Source organism: Populus nigra, chromosome 10 (genome assembly GCF_951802175.1).
Source record: "Populus nigra chromosome 10, ddPopNigr1.1, whole genome shotgun sequence".
NCBI lineage: Eukaryota > Viridiplantae > Streptophyta > Magnoliopsida > Malpighiales > Salicaceae > Populus > Populus nigra.
This window is the reverse complement of record NC_084861.1, coordinates 6,540,991-6,559,058: the sequence shown is the minus strand read 5'-3', so window position 1 is coordinate 6,559,058 and position 18,068 is coordinate 6,540,991. Positions and strand designations below refer to the sequence as shown.

The 18,068-nt window shown below is 35.5% G+C and overlaps 2 protein-coding genes across 5 annotated transcripts; both read left to right on the top strand.

Annotated features, from left to right (window-relative positions):
- Positions 1-1,979: 1,979 nt before the first annotated feature.
- On the top strand, positions 1,980-5,876 carry LOC133705937 (spermidine synthase 1-like). The gene is made up of 9 exons (XM_062131390.1): positions 1,980-2,326; positions 3,305-3,381; positions 3,489-3,611; positions 4,230-4,334; positions 4,554-4,626; positions 4,707-4,778; positions 4,904-5,099; positions 5,341-5,467; positions 5,580-5,876. The coding sequence occupies exons 1-9, from the start codon at positions 2,158-2,160 to the stop codon at positions 5,643-5,645; spliced, it is 1,008 nt and encodes a 335-aa protein (XP_061987374.1). The 5' UTR covers positions 1,980-2,157; the 3' UTR covers positions 5,646-5,876.
- Positions 5,877-10,751: 4,875 nt separating this feature from the next.
- On the top strand, positions 10,752-17,484 carry LOC133705266 (putative potassium transporter 12). Of its 4 annotated transcripts, XM_062130405.1 has the most exons (9): positions 10,752-11,237; positions 11,911-12,139; positions 12,241-12,489; positions 13,703-13,753; positions 14,261-14,521; positions 15,358-15,410; positions 15,497-15,611; positions 15,735-15,989; positions 16,264-17,484. In XM_062130405.1, exons 1-9 carry the CDS (start codon positions 11,202-11,204, stop codon positions 17,313-17,315), a joined length of 2,301 nt encoding a protein of 766 aa, XP_061986389.1. In that variant the 5' UTR covers positions 10,752-11,201; the 3' UTR covers positions 17,316-17,484. The 4 variants fall into 4 exon arrangements, with proteins under 4 accessions (XP_061986389.1, XP_061986390.1, XP_061986392.1 ...); XM_062130406.1 differs by lacking the exon at positions 11,911-12,139 and having other exon boundaries at positions 10,753-11,237; XM_062130408.1 differs by lacking the exons at positions 10,752-11,237; positions 11,911-12,139 and having other exon boundaries at positions 12,347-13,573.
- The last annotated feature ends 584 nt before the right edge of the window (positions 17,485-18,068 follow it).

Below are 18,068 nucleotides of genomic sequence, written 5' to 3'. Positions count from 1 at the left end.
GTTTTTTTTTCTTAATTTGATTTAATATTTTACTCTTTTATTTTTCAATTATCTTGGTCATTACACATGATTTTCTCATATTCTCAATATATTTCCAACCTGGACCGAATAAAAGGTGCGCAAATTTAAACGTACAATAGCTCAATTGCTTAAACAAATAATAATAATAATAATAATAAATTCTCAAGAGATGTAAATCAAAATAACAATGATTCGAGGGATTATTTTAACATTTTTTGCGCACTTGATTCTCACGTGCTTTTTTAATCATATACGGGGTATAAATATATAAATAAGTGACAATTGAACTACTGAAATAAAATAAAATAAAAACTTTAGAGAATGTACTATTATCTCAATCTTACACAGCCAATAATTTTGCACGGTCCATTTCTTACTGTAATAAAGTCCAACACTGCGACAACACGCTCGCAACCTTAAAAAGTTTCAAAGCCTAGACCCATGTTTTAAAAAGGGCGGGGAAGGAAGGTGATGTAATCATTAAAGTATCACATTATTGAAGTAATCATTCCCTTCTTCTTCGGTGACCACCATCCTTCCGTTGTCAGAAGACTTGGGTCTTCCCATGATTTCTCCATGATCGAGAAGGTGAAAGAGGTAGAGGGCATTTTCTTTCCGGTGCCGGGGAGATGGGGTGGATGGTTAAGATTGAAAGTTGCTACACAGGCGAGGAATAGGATAGAGCTTATCTCATCAATCTAATGGCTCAAAACCACTAGAAATCCAATCCTACGGCTCCAAATAATAGACCAGAGACCGGAATAAATTTAAGGAGAAAGGGATGGGTTATCACCGGAAAACCAACCGGGTTGTTCCTCCAGTACTTATCATGATAAAACACATCACATGGCCAGTTATTGACTATTATCTGATATAAAAAAGCTCCAATACCCTGTAATTATTTACCACTTGGTATTTAATATATTTAAACTGAGAAACATGAATTAATTGAGAAAATCATAATAAAAGTCAATTAATCTGGACGGTTTAGAAATTAAAAAAAAAAAAAAAACCACAGTATATAGACTGAAAACACCATGTGGATGACAATCATGTGAAATGCCTCATCAAACCGTCAGATAAAAGAAAAAGGAGGAAAAAGTTGAGGGAACCTCATCCCAAAGTTGCCAGAACCCTAATTGATAGCCCCATCATTTACTGCAGCACATCCTTCATGCTATGATTCACATCATAAACAATAAGGTCTCTGATTTTAAGGAGATATTATGCTCACAAAAAGTAAAAGGGAAACCAAAAACAAGGACGCGTCTTTAATAAGCAGATTCTCTCTGCGATGCAACGTATAGCAGTGATTATTATTATTATTATTATTGCCATACGAATCAAGGTTTACTTTTTGGATGATTGATAGTTTGACTGTAGTTGTGGTTGTGGGTTTTTTTAAGAATTTTTATTTAAAAATATATTAAAATAATATATATATTATTTTTTAAATTTATTTTTAATATTAATATATTAAAATAATATGAAAGTATATAAAAAAAAACCTTAATTTTAGCTTTTTAAAATAATTTTTGTTCAAAAATATATTAAAATAATATTTTTAAAATTTATTCTTAATATCAACCAATCAAACATATCTTATTTATTTATTAGAATTTTAGGATCAGCAGTAAAATCTTCCTGCACCAAAAGTAATGAAGGTTGCAACCTTCTACATTAAAAATTGGAGTGTTAAAAATATATTTAATATCATAAAGGATATTATTAAAATACTTTAAATATATTATATTAATATAGGAGATATAATCTTACAATTATTTGATAAGTAAATTTAATCTTAATTTATGTTCAAGTTGGTTTTAAAATATATATCACCATTTAATAAAATAAATTACCACGCATCAATCAATTATGCACCCATAAAAAAAAAAAAAAAGATTAGAATATGGGAAAATAAATAAAGGAGCATGTGGCTTCCCTTCCATTCCTTTTAAGTAGTAAACTTTGGGTATACCTCTCCATTAGGTTTTTGAGGGTGTCTCTCTCTCTCTATCTGTCTCTCAGGGTGCTCCTCCTCCTCTTTCCTTTTTCTACGTACCTGAGTTTTTTTTTATTTTGTGAGGAGGAGAGGGTTTTAGGTGCTCCAGCAAGAGAAACTCTCAGAGAGTCTGAATGGCTGAAGAGAGTTTTGTTGGTGATTTGCCAGTGAAGAGGCCAAGAGAAGATGAAGAGAACGGGGCCTTTGCTGCCACTGAAGCCATGGAGACACAGACCAACAGTAGCGATTATATTTCCTCTGTTATTCCTGGCTGGTTCTCTGAGATTAGCCCAATGTGGCCTGGTATTTCTCTTCTCTAACCCCCCTTCATTTTTCGCCTCCTTTTCTTTTGATTACAACCAAGAACACTATGCATCTTGAAAAGTTAAAGACTTCCTCTGTTTCTTTGGAATACAAGATGATACACTCATGTTGTTCGGCGTAGCTGTTAATCTATAAGAATCATGGGTGTTCTTTTGTTACATCTTATTGCAAATTATGTTTTATCCGAGGACTTCAATTTCGGGCTGTTAAGTCAGTTTGGTTTGTATGAGATTTTTTTTTTGGTTTAGGTTTAACTGGTAATCCTGGGGGTTTACAATTCGTTTGGCTGTTCTTGTCCATGGCTTCACTCCAGGGGCACCTTTTCTTTTTCTTTTCTTCATAATTATTTTTAATTTATATGATTATTCCCTGTAATGGGAACTTCTTTTTTGATGTTTATGCCATCTAATGTTCTATTACACCCTTAACCACTGACTTAATTAAAATCCCTTTCATTTTTACTAGTCTAGGTGCTGGTACTTGATTGGTGGGAATTGGCGTGTTTCTGCTCTGTCCTCTTGCATGTATCTGATTTTCATTCATGTTACTCTGAATGAATCTTAAAAATATGGTATTTTTGCAAGTTTTGGGAGTTTTGAATTTTGATACAAATAGGATTACTGAGAAAAGAACAAGCTTTGCATTTATTTACAAAATGATTTCTTGTGCTGTTTTCCTTGAAATGTCCTTGTGCCACTCGACTGAGGCTATTTCTGCAATATTGAGCAAGGATACCTTGCAGTATTTAGAATGTCAGCTAATTTGTCGCACCATTCTCTGTTCTGCACTTTAATGTAGTTATATTTGGTGTTTTTCTATGTAAAGTTATGTACATCTGAAACCTCATTATCTTTGCCAACTTCATCGTAACTTTTCTTGTTCATGGCCCTAGCCTTTCTCAATCCCACGTTTTTGGATTTTATTTCTTCTTACGAGATTCACTTTTGAAACCTGTAGGAGAAGCACATTCCTTGAAAGTAGAGAAGATCTTATTTCAAGGGAAGTCTGACTATCAGAATGTCATGGTCTTTCAGGTAATTAATACCCTGGAGATGTGCTAATCTTTTTGTTTTTTATATGTCCAAACTTTTCTTATAACATATATTGATGCTGAATTATGCATCATGATGCTCTTTTGCAGTCATCAACATATGGAAAGGTTCTAGTTTTAGATGGGGTGATTCAGCTAACAGAGAGGGATGAATGTGCGTATCAAGAAATGATCACTCACCTTCCTCTTTGCTCAATTGTAAACCCAAAGAAGGTATAGAATCAAAGAATCGAATGGAAATGCATTTGCATACTTGAGTGCCATTTGAGCGTTGTTACATGTATTACGACACATTTTAGTTAGTATTTCATTCCTGGTTTAAATCTTACACCTTTGATGTGTAGTTGATGCATTGTGCATAGGATATGTCAGTAGGGAATGGGCCATTCAAATACTCATATTTAGTTTAATGGGATGGGTGGCATCAGAAATGGAATACATGGTTTGTTTCTTCTTTTTTTTGCCATTTTTACCTAGAGCTTATATCAACAAGTTGGTGTGGTGGAAATTTTTAGAAAGCAGGAAGCATGTTAATTGAGCATTTCAGAACTACAGCCAGAGGATATGGGATCTAAAACTAATAGATGAAGGAGAAAATCAAAAGAATTTTGACTTGCGAGAAGTGCCAATCTATAGAAGTTAGAATAAAAAATTCATTTCAATGCTGTTGAATATGGGGTGGAAGATGCTGAGCTGATTGATCTAGTTTTATGTTCACAAGACTTCTTTTCGGTGTTTTTCCTTGGTAATATTATTTAACATAATTGCATGGTGCTAAATTTAGTTTCTCTTTTTTCTTTCTAATTCTTACTACATTTTTTTCTTCATCAGGTTTTGGTTATTGGTGGAGGAGATGGTGGGGTCCTACGGGAAGTGGCTCGGCACTCTTCTGTTGAGCAGATTGACATATGTGAAATAGATAAGATGGTTGTTGATGTGAGTAGGACACCTAAAGCCTCTTTCATACTTAGGCTATTTTTCCAGATTTTTAATGGTTACTTTGGCATGGAGTTTGATCTAATTAAAGAAGTAGATATGACATTTTCTGATTGAGTTTTCTGTTTCGATTTCAATTTTATAACATTTAGGACCCAAATTTTCAAGTATCCTTGAAACAGTCTCTGCACTATAACTTATTCCCTTTTTGTCTTCCAGGTTTCTAAAAAATTCTTCCCTGACGTAGCCATCGGGTATGAGGATCCCCGAGTGACTCTCCGTGTCGGTGATGGTATGAACTGCTGCTTTCTTGTTCCCCTTTTGTCTTATCTTGTGAGTTTATTTATTGGTCGAATTTCTTTGAACTTGCAGGAGTTGCATTCTTAAAGGCTGTTCCTGAAGGTACTTATGATGCAATCATAGTAGATTCTTCCGACCCAATAGGTAACAGCACTACTGCAAGCTCTGCAAATTTGTACTTGTTAAGAGGGAACTTGACAATTGTCTGTTTTAATTTAGTAGCTCTGAATTCCTTTTAACTTTCAAACGATTATGTTTCCATAACTCAGGTCCTGCTCAAGAGCTTTTTGAGAAGCCCTTTTTTGAGTCAGTAGCAAAGGCTCTCCGTCCAGGAGGAGTTGTGAGCACACAGGCAGAAAGTATATGGCTTCACATGAACATCATTGAGGATATTGTGGCAAACTGCCGTCAGATCTTCAAAGGCTCTGTCAACTATGCTTGGACTACTGTTCCTACTTACCCAAGGCCTGTACTTATCCCCTGCCCTCTCACTTATAGCATTGTTGATGTGCACATATAACAGCGACCTCACTCTTAGAATTAAAGGCCCTTATCATTTATCTAAACATATTTTCCCAGCCCGATCCTTACTATCAGAATCAGACGTCTTTTATTTATTTGTTGCCCTTGACGTAATACTATTTGGTGGTAAGTGGATATGATGTATTCTTTGTTTCTAATTTTTTTTGGATTTATTTTGTTTCAGCGGGATGATTGGTTTCATGCTTTGCTCTACCGAGGGACCCCCTGTTGATTTCAAGCATCCAGTTAATCCTATAGATGTCGATGATAGTCAAAGAAAATCAAAACCTTTGAAATTCTACAACTCAGAGGTGAGGGGCGTTATAGCAAATTACCTTTCTTAAATGAGCCCATGTTTCTTCCAATTCGTTTCACTGAATACTATAGTTCTGTTCTTACAATTACTCCTGTTCCCAATTTCAGTTGCATACAGCGGCTTTCTGTTTGCCTTCTTTTGCAAAGAAAGTGATTGATTCAGGGGCTGAATGATAGAATGTTGAAGATCAGTGAAGGAGCAGGCTAAAGCTGTTGTCAAGGGTTTGGTCTTCATCGTCCCCGAAAGGTCTATTCGGCAATGAGCTATGGAAGAAGTTGAAGTTTAAATTTATGTTCTCAGCGATGGTTTAGTTGAGAGAACTTGATTACTTTGTTTTTTATGGATTTCAAGGGTCAGACCCACCTTAAAATTATTATCGAGATTATGAAAATTTTCAAAAGCAATCAGGTTAGTTGATAGATATGTGGTTTTTCTGCTTGCCTCGTAAAACCTACAATTATAACTTTTCCTATGACTTCGATACTATACATACTTTGAGGTTCTCGACTTTTTGTAGAAACCAGATCTGCCTGCAAGAGAAATGTTTTTACAGGCACAAGGCCCGCAAATTAAACACCGTGCGCTGGTGTATGAATAGATTTTAGGAAAAGGTATGCGGCAAAACTCCCTTGCATGTTCTCAGTACGGACCAGGACTTGTAATTTTCAGCAATTTTGGTTCCAAATGCCCTGAGAACCATGTAGGGGCATGTGTCAAGCTGTGCTGCTGAGTTAGAAATTCTCATAGCAATCGTGGCGCACATTAGGCTTGAATGCTCAGTTCCATGCTCACTGCTCAGCCATGCGATGCAACAGGAGCAGAAAATACACACAAAAAAGGGAAAGGTGGACCTAAGCCTCAGTTCAATGCTCATTACCGAGGTATTTTTGGGCTATGCTTGTTCAATGCGATTAGATCGAACAGTGCTGCTAGGCCTCTTAAGGTTGTCCAAATATGCCTCTAGTTTCCGTCCATTGGCGGCTTTCTTTCCCTAGGTACGCGAATTTCAGCAACAGGTATTTTATCAAGCCTTGACGGGGGTCGAGGTTGCGTTAGTCCAGCAGAAAAACTACCTGACACTTGCGAGTTGCGACAATCAAAAAGCTTTTAGTTCAGATTCTGCATGTCTCCCTACACATTTGTGGTGGGTGGCTAGTGGCTGCCGCAAGAATGATTCCTCTCCAACCTTTCTAGGGCCCTGCCTTGCCTTCCTATTTCCTAATGCAAATTTTACAACTTGGTCCCCATCTATTGATTTAGGAAAAGAACAATCCCACCATGCTATAAGTAAAATAAAACAAAAATACAATAACAAATTTAAAATTGATACAACGAAATAACTGAGAGATCAAGTGAGTGAGCTATAAATCTAGTTCTAATTTGCTAGCTCAACATGATTGAGTTGGAATTCCACGGAAAAAAATATTTTATTTGAATAACATATTTTTTTGTTAGGATAGTAAAGAAAAAATGGTATTTTAACTAAAAACAATTTATATCCAGTTCGGCCTTACAACTCCTGTTGAGTTGAAAAGTCAAAACTAATATAAAAGATTTATAATGCTAGATATTACAATACAGAAAATAGAAATCGTGTCTGGAAAGAGCTTCACTGGAGATGGTTGTGTTAAGCAAAGCCTAATTTCTCGCTAAATACTGGCTGGGGAACAACTAGTAGATCGGTGCCGCCTCGGACTTCTTCCCCTCCAACATAATAGATGCTGCAAGCATTTCTTTTCAAGCAGTCTCGGGATAACATAATCCATAGGTCTCTTCTTCTGTCAACGCATTTTGGCCCCAGTGAACTCCTGCGATCAAGCTCGAACTTGCTTCCTAATCCCATACCAATTCAGCATCTGTTAAAAATTAAATATACAAGTTTCCTCTTGAAATGGAAATGACCAAATAAAGTTCATTTTATGAGAATCTTTATTCAATTGTGCTGCCTACGTTACTCTCTTTTTTTTCATATTTAAAGAAATTCTATTCAAGTGGTTTTCATTATTGTTTTAGTTTTGCTTAAAGAACCTTTTATGATAATTTTTTAATGTTTAATTTTCCTCGCCGCACACTCTTCTTATATAACTATTACTAGATAGGTGGCCTTCGCTGCACTGCGTCGTGAGCTGAATAAATTTTTTCTTAGTATAAAGAATGATAGCTCCTTCAACATCTGGAACTTGCAAGATAAAATTAGAATGACCTCATAAAAAAAAGTAAAATCAATTACTAAAATTAAGTCCCAATAATTTAGGTAGTGTCTGATATCATGGTAGTAGTTGCTTATCAAAGCGTTTTTCTTTTTGGAATGCATAAAAATAATTTTTTATATGTATTTTAAAATTCATTCTGATACCAACAAATCAAAACAAACATCAAAGAAATTGATTTGAAGGGGAAAAAATCATTCTTTTTTAAAAAAGTGTGGTTATGTTGCAATAACAAGCGGTATATTAATGTCAAATGATGAAATTTAAAAAAAAACATCAATTATATATATATAAAAAAAACATCAGAGAAAAAACTCGGGTTAACCTAGGTTCACTTGGCTAACCGCCGATTCACGTCATGAGATTGTGATAAAAAATTAAATTGTTTGAAAAAAACCCTAGAAAAAGGAATGAAGTTATATCAATTTTAAAAAAAAACAAAAAAAAATCGTGTAAACTCGGGTTAGCCCAACCCGCAACCTGTGATAACCATACATGGAAGAAAGCAAAAACAAATTTCACAAAACCCAAGACATAATAACCTAATGTCAAAGAATGAAATTAAAAAAAAAATCTAGTCAACCCAAGTTAACTTTACTAACATGTGACCCATGACATGAGATTGGGATAAAAAAATATTTTTTTAAAATACAGACCTAGAAAAAAAAAGGCTGAAATTAAACCAATAAGAAAGTTGTAAAAAACTAGAGTCAACTCAAGTCAATTTCACTAACTCGCGACCCGGGATAATCCCATATAAAGAAAAGTGAAAAAAATAACAAAGTTCAAGGCCCAATAACCTAACGTAAAATGATGAAACTAAAAAAAAAAATCAATTTTAACAAAAGAAACACTAGAAAAAACTCAAATAAACCTAAGTTAGCTTTATTATCCCGCAATCAGGGATATGAAATTGAGATAAACCCACATGAAGGAAAGTTTAACAAGTAATGAAGCACAAGGCTCAATATCCAATGATAAAATTGTAAAAGATTAAAAATAATTTGAAAAACAAATCAGTGTTAAATTGAGATAATCTTCGAAATTAGTGACTTGAGTCATGAGACCAATCCTAATATAAAAACTAAATCAAAGAAAATAATTATGGACTAAATTAGAAAATAAAATAAATCTAAAATGGATAAAAAAATGACAATAAAAATAACGATGACCAAAATTAAATAAAAATATTAAATAAAATAAAATGTTTAGGGATGAAATTAACACAAAAATAAATAAAGAAATGGATTAAAAAAGAATCAATAAAAAGAATGATAATCAAATTGGATAAAAAAAACTAAATGAAATAAAATATCCAGGGACAAAATCGAAAATAAAAAAACTTTAAAATGCATTAAGAATAAAGTAAATAGCAGTCAAAAGAATGAAAATCAAAATTGAAATAAATAATAATTGAAGGAAATATTTGATTTTTAGCAAGGCCAACACAAAAACCAAGGTGTGGAAAGAGAAAAGAAGGGGGGAATTCACTAGAGATCAACCATATATCTGTCGTTGACACGCGTCAAACCACCATGTAAAAGATAAACCTCCACTTCCAACGTCGTCGTTGACAGTGACATTTGAATATTAGGAGGTGCCACATGCATTGCCTAAAAAGTATAGACATCTCCTACCTGCTAGAGCGTGCTACGCACGCGTCAATAACTTTTTTTTTCATTTTTGTTCAAAGACCTAACTGTCCCTCATTTTAATTGACAATATAAAAAAAACTATATGAAAAATACCCAAATAGCCATAACCATCAATTTTATTTTTGAGAAATGTAGGGGCAATATAGTCATTTAACTATGCATTTGAAGGTAAAAAAACCAAAAAGCCCTTATACATGGTTTTAATTTTTTTAACTTATAAGAATATATTAGTTATTACATTGTTAATGTGAAAATGTAGAGCCCTTTGCCTCGCTTTTCCTTTTAAGATTGTGTTTGAAATTGTAGTGGCGGTAGCGGTTTAAAGTATTTTTCATTTAAAAATGTATTAAAATAAAGTTTTTTTATTTTTTAAAAATTATTTTAAACATCAATACATTAAAATAATTTTAAAAAATATATAAAAATTAAATTATTTTTTTATAAAAAAAACAGTTGTACCTTTTTTTTCATACACACCCATGGAAAGCAACCAACTCTGTTAGCAGTTAGCTTTTTGATGAAAGAATCTTTTATTGACTAGGGTAGGTGGCTCGGAATTCTCTTTCCTTCCAAGAAAGCACGACTCTTCACTCTCGACTTAGGTCTGGCCTCAGGTTGGAGAGACTTTTTACTTACGAGTCAGTTCTTCTCTTTGCCTTTCAGCCGCTCAATTTCTTGTGACATTGAGGAGTTAAGCCTGTACGGTCTATCCACCTTTCCCATGTGTTTAAGATTTTTATAAGATTTTCTGCTCGGTAACCAGACGACAATAATAAGAACGTATTTATTAGTTTGATAACAGTTTTTTTAAAATAATTTTTCATGTTAAAATTTATATTTATAATATTTTTTTATTTTTTAAAAGTTATTTTTGATATTAATACATTAAAATGATCCAAAACATATAAATCATATTAAATTTTAATAAAAAAATTTAAACTTTTTTAAAATATAATTCACATCGCGTTTCTAAATGGTTTCTAAATAAACCCAAAGAAAATAACTTTACATTCCAAGAACATGTGTTTTGCTTTTTCAAATAAAGATAAAAAATATTTTTACTGCTACAATCTAAATTATGTCTTGATTTAGGCTTTTTAATTATTATTTTTTTAATTGTAAATCCTGAGTGACTTCAGTTTTGCCATCTATAAAAAAATATATATATATACAAGTCTTAATTTCTATCATATTCTGGAACACATTCAAAAAAACCAACTAAAAAGTATTTACTAAACTATTTTAAAAATGTTTGACTTAAAAAAATATTAAATTAATAATTTTTAACCTGTATTCATATTAAAAATAAAAATATAAAAATTAATTTTAATATTTTTTTTTAAGTTCGTTACGTTGCATAAGGATGCTTTTCTACTGGTGACGATGTCTGAAAATAACTCTGCTTCTTGTCTTTTACTCGTGATTGGTTTATATTCTTCAGTTCTTTGTCCCTTTCTATTAATAATTATTGTCAGTAGCAATGCAAAATCAGTACTCAACATCACCCAATATCAATGCTACAGACTGCTTCAGTCTGTGATGAACATTAACCACAAAGGGGGTGGTGCCATTGTACGTGAAGACCGAACCTGTAGGTTTTGTTCTTGAAGTGGGTTTGTAGAATATGGAAGGAGATGAGGATCGGATTGAAGAGAGCAGTGCGAGGTTGGTCGGCAGGAGTAATCATAACATTGTTGATGGTGGTAGTGTTGGTGAATCTAGGTGGGTGGATGGTAGCGAAGTGGACTCAGAGTCGCCTCCTTGATCTTTGCTTGATGAGAACGATAGCAGACAAGGGTATGGATCCATTAGGAGGAGGCTGGTTAAGAAGCCCAACAAAGTTAACTCTTTTGATGTTGAAGCCATGGAGATTGCTGGTGCTCACCACCACCACTCTAAGGTACTAATAATCATATAATCATCACCGTTTACTAATTACATTCTTTCTTTCCTTTTGAATTTTATCATGGCTATCATCCATTTCCCTCAAAATGTACCTGTGTTTCCTAGCTCGAGTTGTTATGCTACTGTGTAAATTTGGGGAAAATGCTATAAAATTGACTTTCACGGGAATTTTGTGAGTTGTGACCAATGATGAAGGTAGGGAATCGATAAACTCCACCATTATTATAGTTGCTATTCTCTGCAATGATTCCACCTATTGCTTTACGTTTTGGAGTAAGCTGGGCATGTGAACGGTTTTTATCAGTGGCCATTGTGGGGAAGTTCAGTGTTGCCTGGTTGACCCAAAATTTGACATGGTTTGATTCTTCGTAACTAACATTTGGTGGTTGGGGGGGGGGGGGTTAGGAATTCTATAAACAGCACCTTTCCTCTAGCCGTGATTAGAATCCATGAAAAGAGAGCGCAGCAGAAAAACAGCTGAAAAGTTAGGAGTTCATATCAGTCCCAACTTTAACTGCTAGGCATTCAAAAAGATTTTGTCTGCTTCATCAGCCAATCTTACTCACTTTGACAAGCAGCAAAAGTGGTTTGCTAGAATGAAATAAAAAATTCACGAGTCAATGAGATCTGATGTTTTCTATTACTAAACCATTACTTTACTATATTAGGACCTTTCAGTTTGGAAAACTCTTGCAATGGCTTTTCAGACACTTGGTGTGGTGTATGGTGACCTGGGCACAAGCCCTCTCTATGTCTTTACTGATGTTTTCAGCAAGGTGCCCATCAAGTCAGAAGTTGATATCTTGGGAGCATTGTCATTAGTTATTTACACGATTTCTCTCATTCCATTAGCAAAATATGTTTTTGTAGTGCTCAAAGCAAATGATAATGGGGAAGGTAAGAGATATCTTTTCAAATTGATTGCTTTTCATCTTGCTTTATTGCTAGTAATCTCATGGACTATATATTGTTTAATACATCGATAACTCTGATTGTAGGAGGAACATTTGCTCTCTACTCACTGATCTGCAGATATGCAAAGGTTAATATGCTGCCAAATCGACAGCCAGCTGATGAAAATATTTCAAGTTTTAAGCTCAAATTGCCCACACCAGAACTGGAGAGGGCTTTAAAGATAAAAGAAACTTTGGAGAAAAGATCATCCTTGAAAACACTGCTTTTGCTTTTGGTTCTGACAGGAACTTCCATGGTCATAGGAGATGGTATTCTTACCCCCGCAATGTCAGGTACATGGATGTGTTGTGTCATTGACTGGTAGCTAGGTGCTATAAAAACGTAGTCCGTGTTTGAGAATTTTCTGCTCACATCATATGGTCTTACAACTGGTGGATTTCTATCTTCCATTCACCATGTAGAACTGGAGATTATTCAATAGTGAAGGTGCAACTCAGTCACTAGCTATGAGATTTTTTAAGCAGTAGACGATTCCATGCGGTTTTTCTTGGGGAACGCCAACAAAATTCAAAGTTAGTGACCTCCTAGAAAATAAGCTCCTGATTGTCAAAATAATAATAATAAAAAAAAAAACAGAGAACAAAGCTCTGAAATACATGCTACATTAACTGTGGGAGTTTAAGGATTTATCGTCTGTTAAGAACTAGGCTTAACAAAGTGATTCTTGATAGAAAGAAAGATTTAGGGAGAGAGGAATTGAGAGAAAGAGAGAAAAGGGATTCTGCAGAATTTCTACAAAATAGACTATACTGATTTCATTCTTATTCTCTTCAGGAATTCTACAACGATATTTATAGAGGTGTTGATCTCTTGTGCTAACTAATATTTACTTATGAACTATTAACAATCCTTATCCAACTAATAAAGCATGGTGTCATTCTCCTACTAACTAAGGATCACATGGTGTTGTAACATCATCAAAGTCCAATTCGATGAATTTATGTGAAGAACCAGCTACAGTTACCTATTGGATAAATCATGAGTGCTGATTCGTTGAAATCAAACCCTATAGGGTATAGATATTTTCGTTTGGCTTGCTTGTCAGTGAGATAGGTGAAGAGTGCTTGCAACTTCCAAAAAGGCAGAAGCTTTCCTTAAAAGGGGAATTATTTTCACTTGAAACATCATCTTGATCATTCTCTCCATATGAATATTTTGCTGTTGATTTCCCTTTAACCTTAATTTAGAATTGTGTATTTGGTAATGTGTTTCAGGTGCGTTTGCAAAAGCGCTTTCAGAATGAAAAAAGCATCAATTCAATGCTTTCTCGGTCCAAAAGCACTTTGAAATGCATTAACAAACCAGAGGACAAGGCATATTGAACTTGTTCGTTGGTTCTTTGTTTCAATAATTATGGTGGAATGTTCTATCAACCTATATCAACCTGTAGCCATTTCAGTGTTATTTTTATTTTAGTTGTGAAATAGAATCAATTTCAATTGCCTGGAATGACACTAATTCACTATTATGGCATCTGCCATGCAGTGATGTCGGCCGTGAGCGGTCTGCAAGGTGAAATATCCTGGTTTGGTACAAGTAAGTATTTTTTGTTCTTTTTTTTTTTACTTCTCTAGATGCATGTGTGGTCTACTTTACTGTTTGGTGTCAGGAAAGAACTGAAGAAGTGAAGATATTAAATGGGGTCAAATATCCTTGTGTGGCGCGCTTAAAGTTCTACTTTACCTATTTTTTCTTTTCACAATGTAATGTTATTGTAGTCAGAGAGATCCTCATGTGTCTGTGAAATCTAGGCATAGATTGTGGGATGCTTGTTTTGTTCAGGCCAGAATGCACGGAAGGATAACAAGTTTTATACAAACTTGATGCTATTGCAGTGGATCCATGTTAGTAGGAAACTTATTTTATCATGAATTCATTACTCACTGGGTTAATATGAACCATCCATTACATTTGTATTACAAGACAGATACATACAACACAATTCTGGGCAACTTCCGCATTCTTTTCTCTGGCTATTGTAGATGCAACAACTAATGAATGTTGTGACCAAAATCACTATAATCTAACTGGTTTTGTCTATAGATGCTGTGGTTGTTGTCTCAATCATAATCCTTGTGGGGCTGTTCAGCATACAGCAGTTTGGAACAGGGAAGGTGGGTTTCCTGTTTGCTCCGGTACTTGGTCTGTGGTTCTTTTCTCTGGGTTCCATTGGGATTTACAATCTAGTGAAGCATGATAGCAGCGTCATCAAGGCACTCAATCCAGCTTATATCTATTTTTTCTTCAAAAAGAACAGTAGTGCTGCTTGGTCAGCTCTTGGTGGCTGCGTTCTGTGCATTACAGGTACATACTGCCCTAAACTGTGAGCTCTACTGGTGGATTACTACATTGATTTGGATATTCTACTCTGTCCTCAACTTCCCCAGTCATATCAGATATGCTACTGGGACCTGGAGACATCTTCCCTAGTAAGAGTAGATGTAAATCATCTTTGCTCATTGTTTTCAAAATTTGCTACCTACATTTGAAGGTTAGGAACCCTAAATCCATACGACTTTAGCTGGTAAGGTGTCCACTGAATTTTTCCGGTATAAAGATCACTCTACCATTCTTGTGTACAAATGTTTCATGACTGATGAAATTCTTCTTGCATATCAACCATACCTGTTGATCTCCTATTGCGAAAGTTTCTCTTAAAGCCTTCTTTTGGGGACACAGATACGTATCAGTCAGTATTGAATGAATAAGCCGAAACGGGGTATTGTTATTAAGTCTGTTCTGGGTAGAGACATTTGGGCAATCCAGTTCGTTTGATTATAATTTGAACTGTCTACATTGCCTTTTTCTACAGTAGAATCTCTTGATCTTTTGCTTGCTTGCCTCTCTTATACTTCTTGTAACACATTGTTACAGTCCTGTCTAAATGCAACACACTGTTTCTTTACACCGATATGCTGGTTGCATAAATTAGATTTTTGCTTTTGTCTGTTCTGCTATGTTGATAATTGCAAATTAGGTGTTGGACACAGCGGCTATAAAGGCTGATTGGTGAATCAGCCTCGCTTCAATGTGAAAAGTGACAACCTGCCTTTTCGTATTATCATCTTTGAGTTTGTCAAATAGCATTGTAAAAAAGATACACATGTTTTATGCCACACCATCTCTGCATGTCGTTTCAGGAGCTGAAGCCATGTTCGCTGACTTGGGGCATTTTTCCGTAGAATCCATACAGGTTTCTTTCTGCTTCCCTGAATTTTGTATCTTTCTCGAAGATTTACTATATATATTTCACCTAATTACCCTTTACTACTTGCACAGATTGCCTTTACTTGTGTAGTGTTTCCCTGTCTTCTCCTGGCTTACATGGGTCAGGCTTCAAATTTGATGAAATATCCCGATTCAGCAAGCAGAATATTCTACGATTCTATTCCAGGTGACTTTTCCCCCTAGTATGATTACTAACATTAATTCATTTCCCTTTTAAACTATCTCAAGTCAAAATGTCTGTATGTTAAGTGCAAAATCTGACACAGTTCCTGAATCTCATGAATAACAGAGAGCCTTTTCTGGCCAGTCTTTGTCATTGCCACCCTCGCTGCCATGATTGCCAGCCAAGCAATGATATCTGCTACATTTTCGTGTGTTAAGCAAGCAATGTCTCTTGGATGCTTCCCAAGGTTGAAGATAGTTCACACCTCAAGGAAGCTGATGGGCCAAATTTATATCCCTGTAATCAATTATTTTCTAATGATAATGTGCATTGTTGTGGTTTCAATCTTCCGAAGAACAACAGATATTGCCAATGCATATGGTAAGTATCTTCCTGCTTTTTCATCTCCATAGCGTTCTTTTTTCTGCATTAAAAAAATATCATTTGAAATTTTCTGGAATAGAAATACCTGCTGGTATTTAATAATTTCCAGTTGGAAATCTATTGCTTTCCAATATAGCTCGACAAGTCAATTTGATCTTGTCCCCTGTGTATCTAACGATTTTTCTTGAAGGAGGGGCTGGGCTAATGCTCGTTAGTTGTTTCTAAGCCTACAGTTGTAGGTTTGCTAATGGAACTCGTGTTGTTCTTGCAGGCATAGCTGAAGTTGGTGTGATGATTGTGAGCACCACGCTGGTGACACTTGTGATGCTTCTAATTTGGAAGACCAACTTGTTCCTGGCTTTGTGTTTCCCGTTAGTGTTTGGGTCTGTAGAGCTCGTTTACTTGTCTGCAGTTTTATCAAAAATCAAAGAGGGAGGTTGGCTTCCGCTTGTTTTTGCTACGTTCTTTCTATGTGTGATGTACACTTGGAATTATGGGAGCGTGTTGAAGTACCAGAGTGAGGTGAGAGAGAAGATTTCCATGGATTTTATGCTTGAACTTGGCTCCACCCTTGGAACTGTAAGAGTTCCAGGAATCGGACTGCTGTACAATGAGCTTGTCCAAGGCATTCCCTCAATTTTTGGGCAGTTCCTGCTTAGCCTTCCAGCAATCCACTCTACTATAGTATTTGTTTGCATCAAGTATGTTCCTGTGCCAGTGGTCCCTCAAGAGGAAAGGTTTCTTTTCCGTAGAGTTTGTCCGAAGGACTACCATATATTCCAATGTGTTGCCCGATACGGTTACAAAGATGTCAGGAAGGTAGATCACCATGTGTTTGAGCAACTTTTAGTTGAAAGCCTTGAGAAGTTCTTGAGGAGAGAGGCTCAAGATCTTGCCATGGAGAGCAATTTGAACGAGCACTTTGATGATAGTGTTTCCGAGAGGTCAAGGGATTCTGGAGCTGCGGGTGGTGATGGGACAGAGGAACTTAGGGTTCCTTTAATGCATGATCATAGATTGGAAGCCCCGGGAACTTCTATTCCCGAAGACACTTCATCAGCATTGCCCGCAAGTGTAATGTCCTTCGATGAAGACCCAGGTCTGGAGTATGAGCTTTCAGCTCTTCGAGAAGCAATGGATTCGGGATTTACTTATTTATTGGCTCACGGGGATGTGAGGGCAAAGAAAAACTCCCTTTTCTTCAAGAAACTGGTTATTAACTACCTCTATGCATTCTTGAGGAATAATTGTAGAGCTGGTGCTGCTAATATGAGTGTACCCCACATGAATATCATGCAAGTGGCGATGACATATATGGTCTGATTCGTTTTTCTCATTTAAGACGGTCTGGGATTTTAGTCTGTCCACTTGAAGCTTTAAATAAAACTCTGGGAAAAATAATGATAGAACTGCGGTTGCATCTGTGCGACTGTGTGCATTGTAGTATTTCATGTAGAATCCTTGATGAATTTGCTTTTTGCCCTGTACTCAACTTAGGAGCCTTTCAGTGTCTATCCAAGAGTAGGAGTTGAACCTATGAACTGGTATGCCTTGAGCTTTCCTCTTGCCACCTTACCTACACCCTCCCTTCCCTTCCGTGGTATGAAACAATGTTTTGACTTTTGATGCTACATATCTCTTCTAGCACCGTAAAAACTTACGCTTAAGAGCTGCTTTTCGTTTCTTTTCCTCTGCTTTTCTTTATCGGCATCCTTTCCGCTTTAACTTCTATCCTTGTAACATTTCTGGACTGGAATCAAAACTTGTGGTGAGAAAAATGGTTAGGTGCCTGGGTCAATTCTTTCCTGTCTGGGCCAAAAGGGCAAAGGCATAAAGACAAAAACAATTTCACTTGCTTATCCTCAATGTTTTGAAGCATCAGCGTCTAAAAGTGTCATATCATTTGCTGTAGGATGCAAATGCTTAGAAATGTCCTCATCATTGAAGTCTTCTGACACGCCCCCAGAAAACAAATTTAATAGCAATCGAAGCGGTGGGTGTATCACCATCAATTTACACACAATCTTTTGTTTTCTTTTTGTAGTGATTACGTTATATATCATTTAATACCTTGCA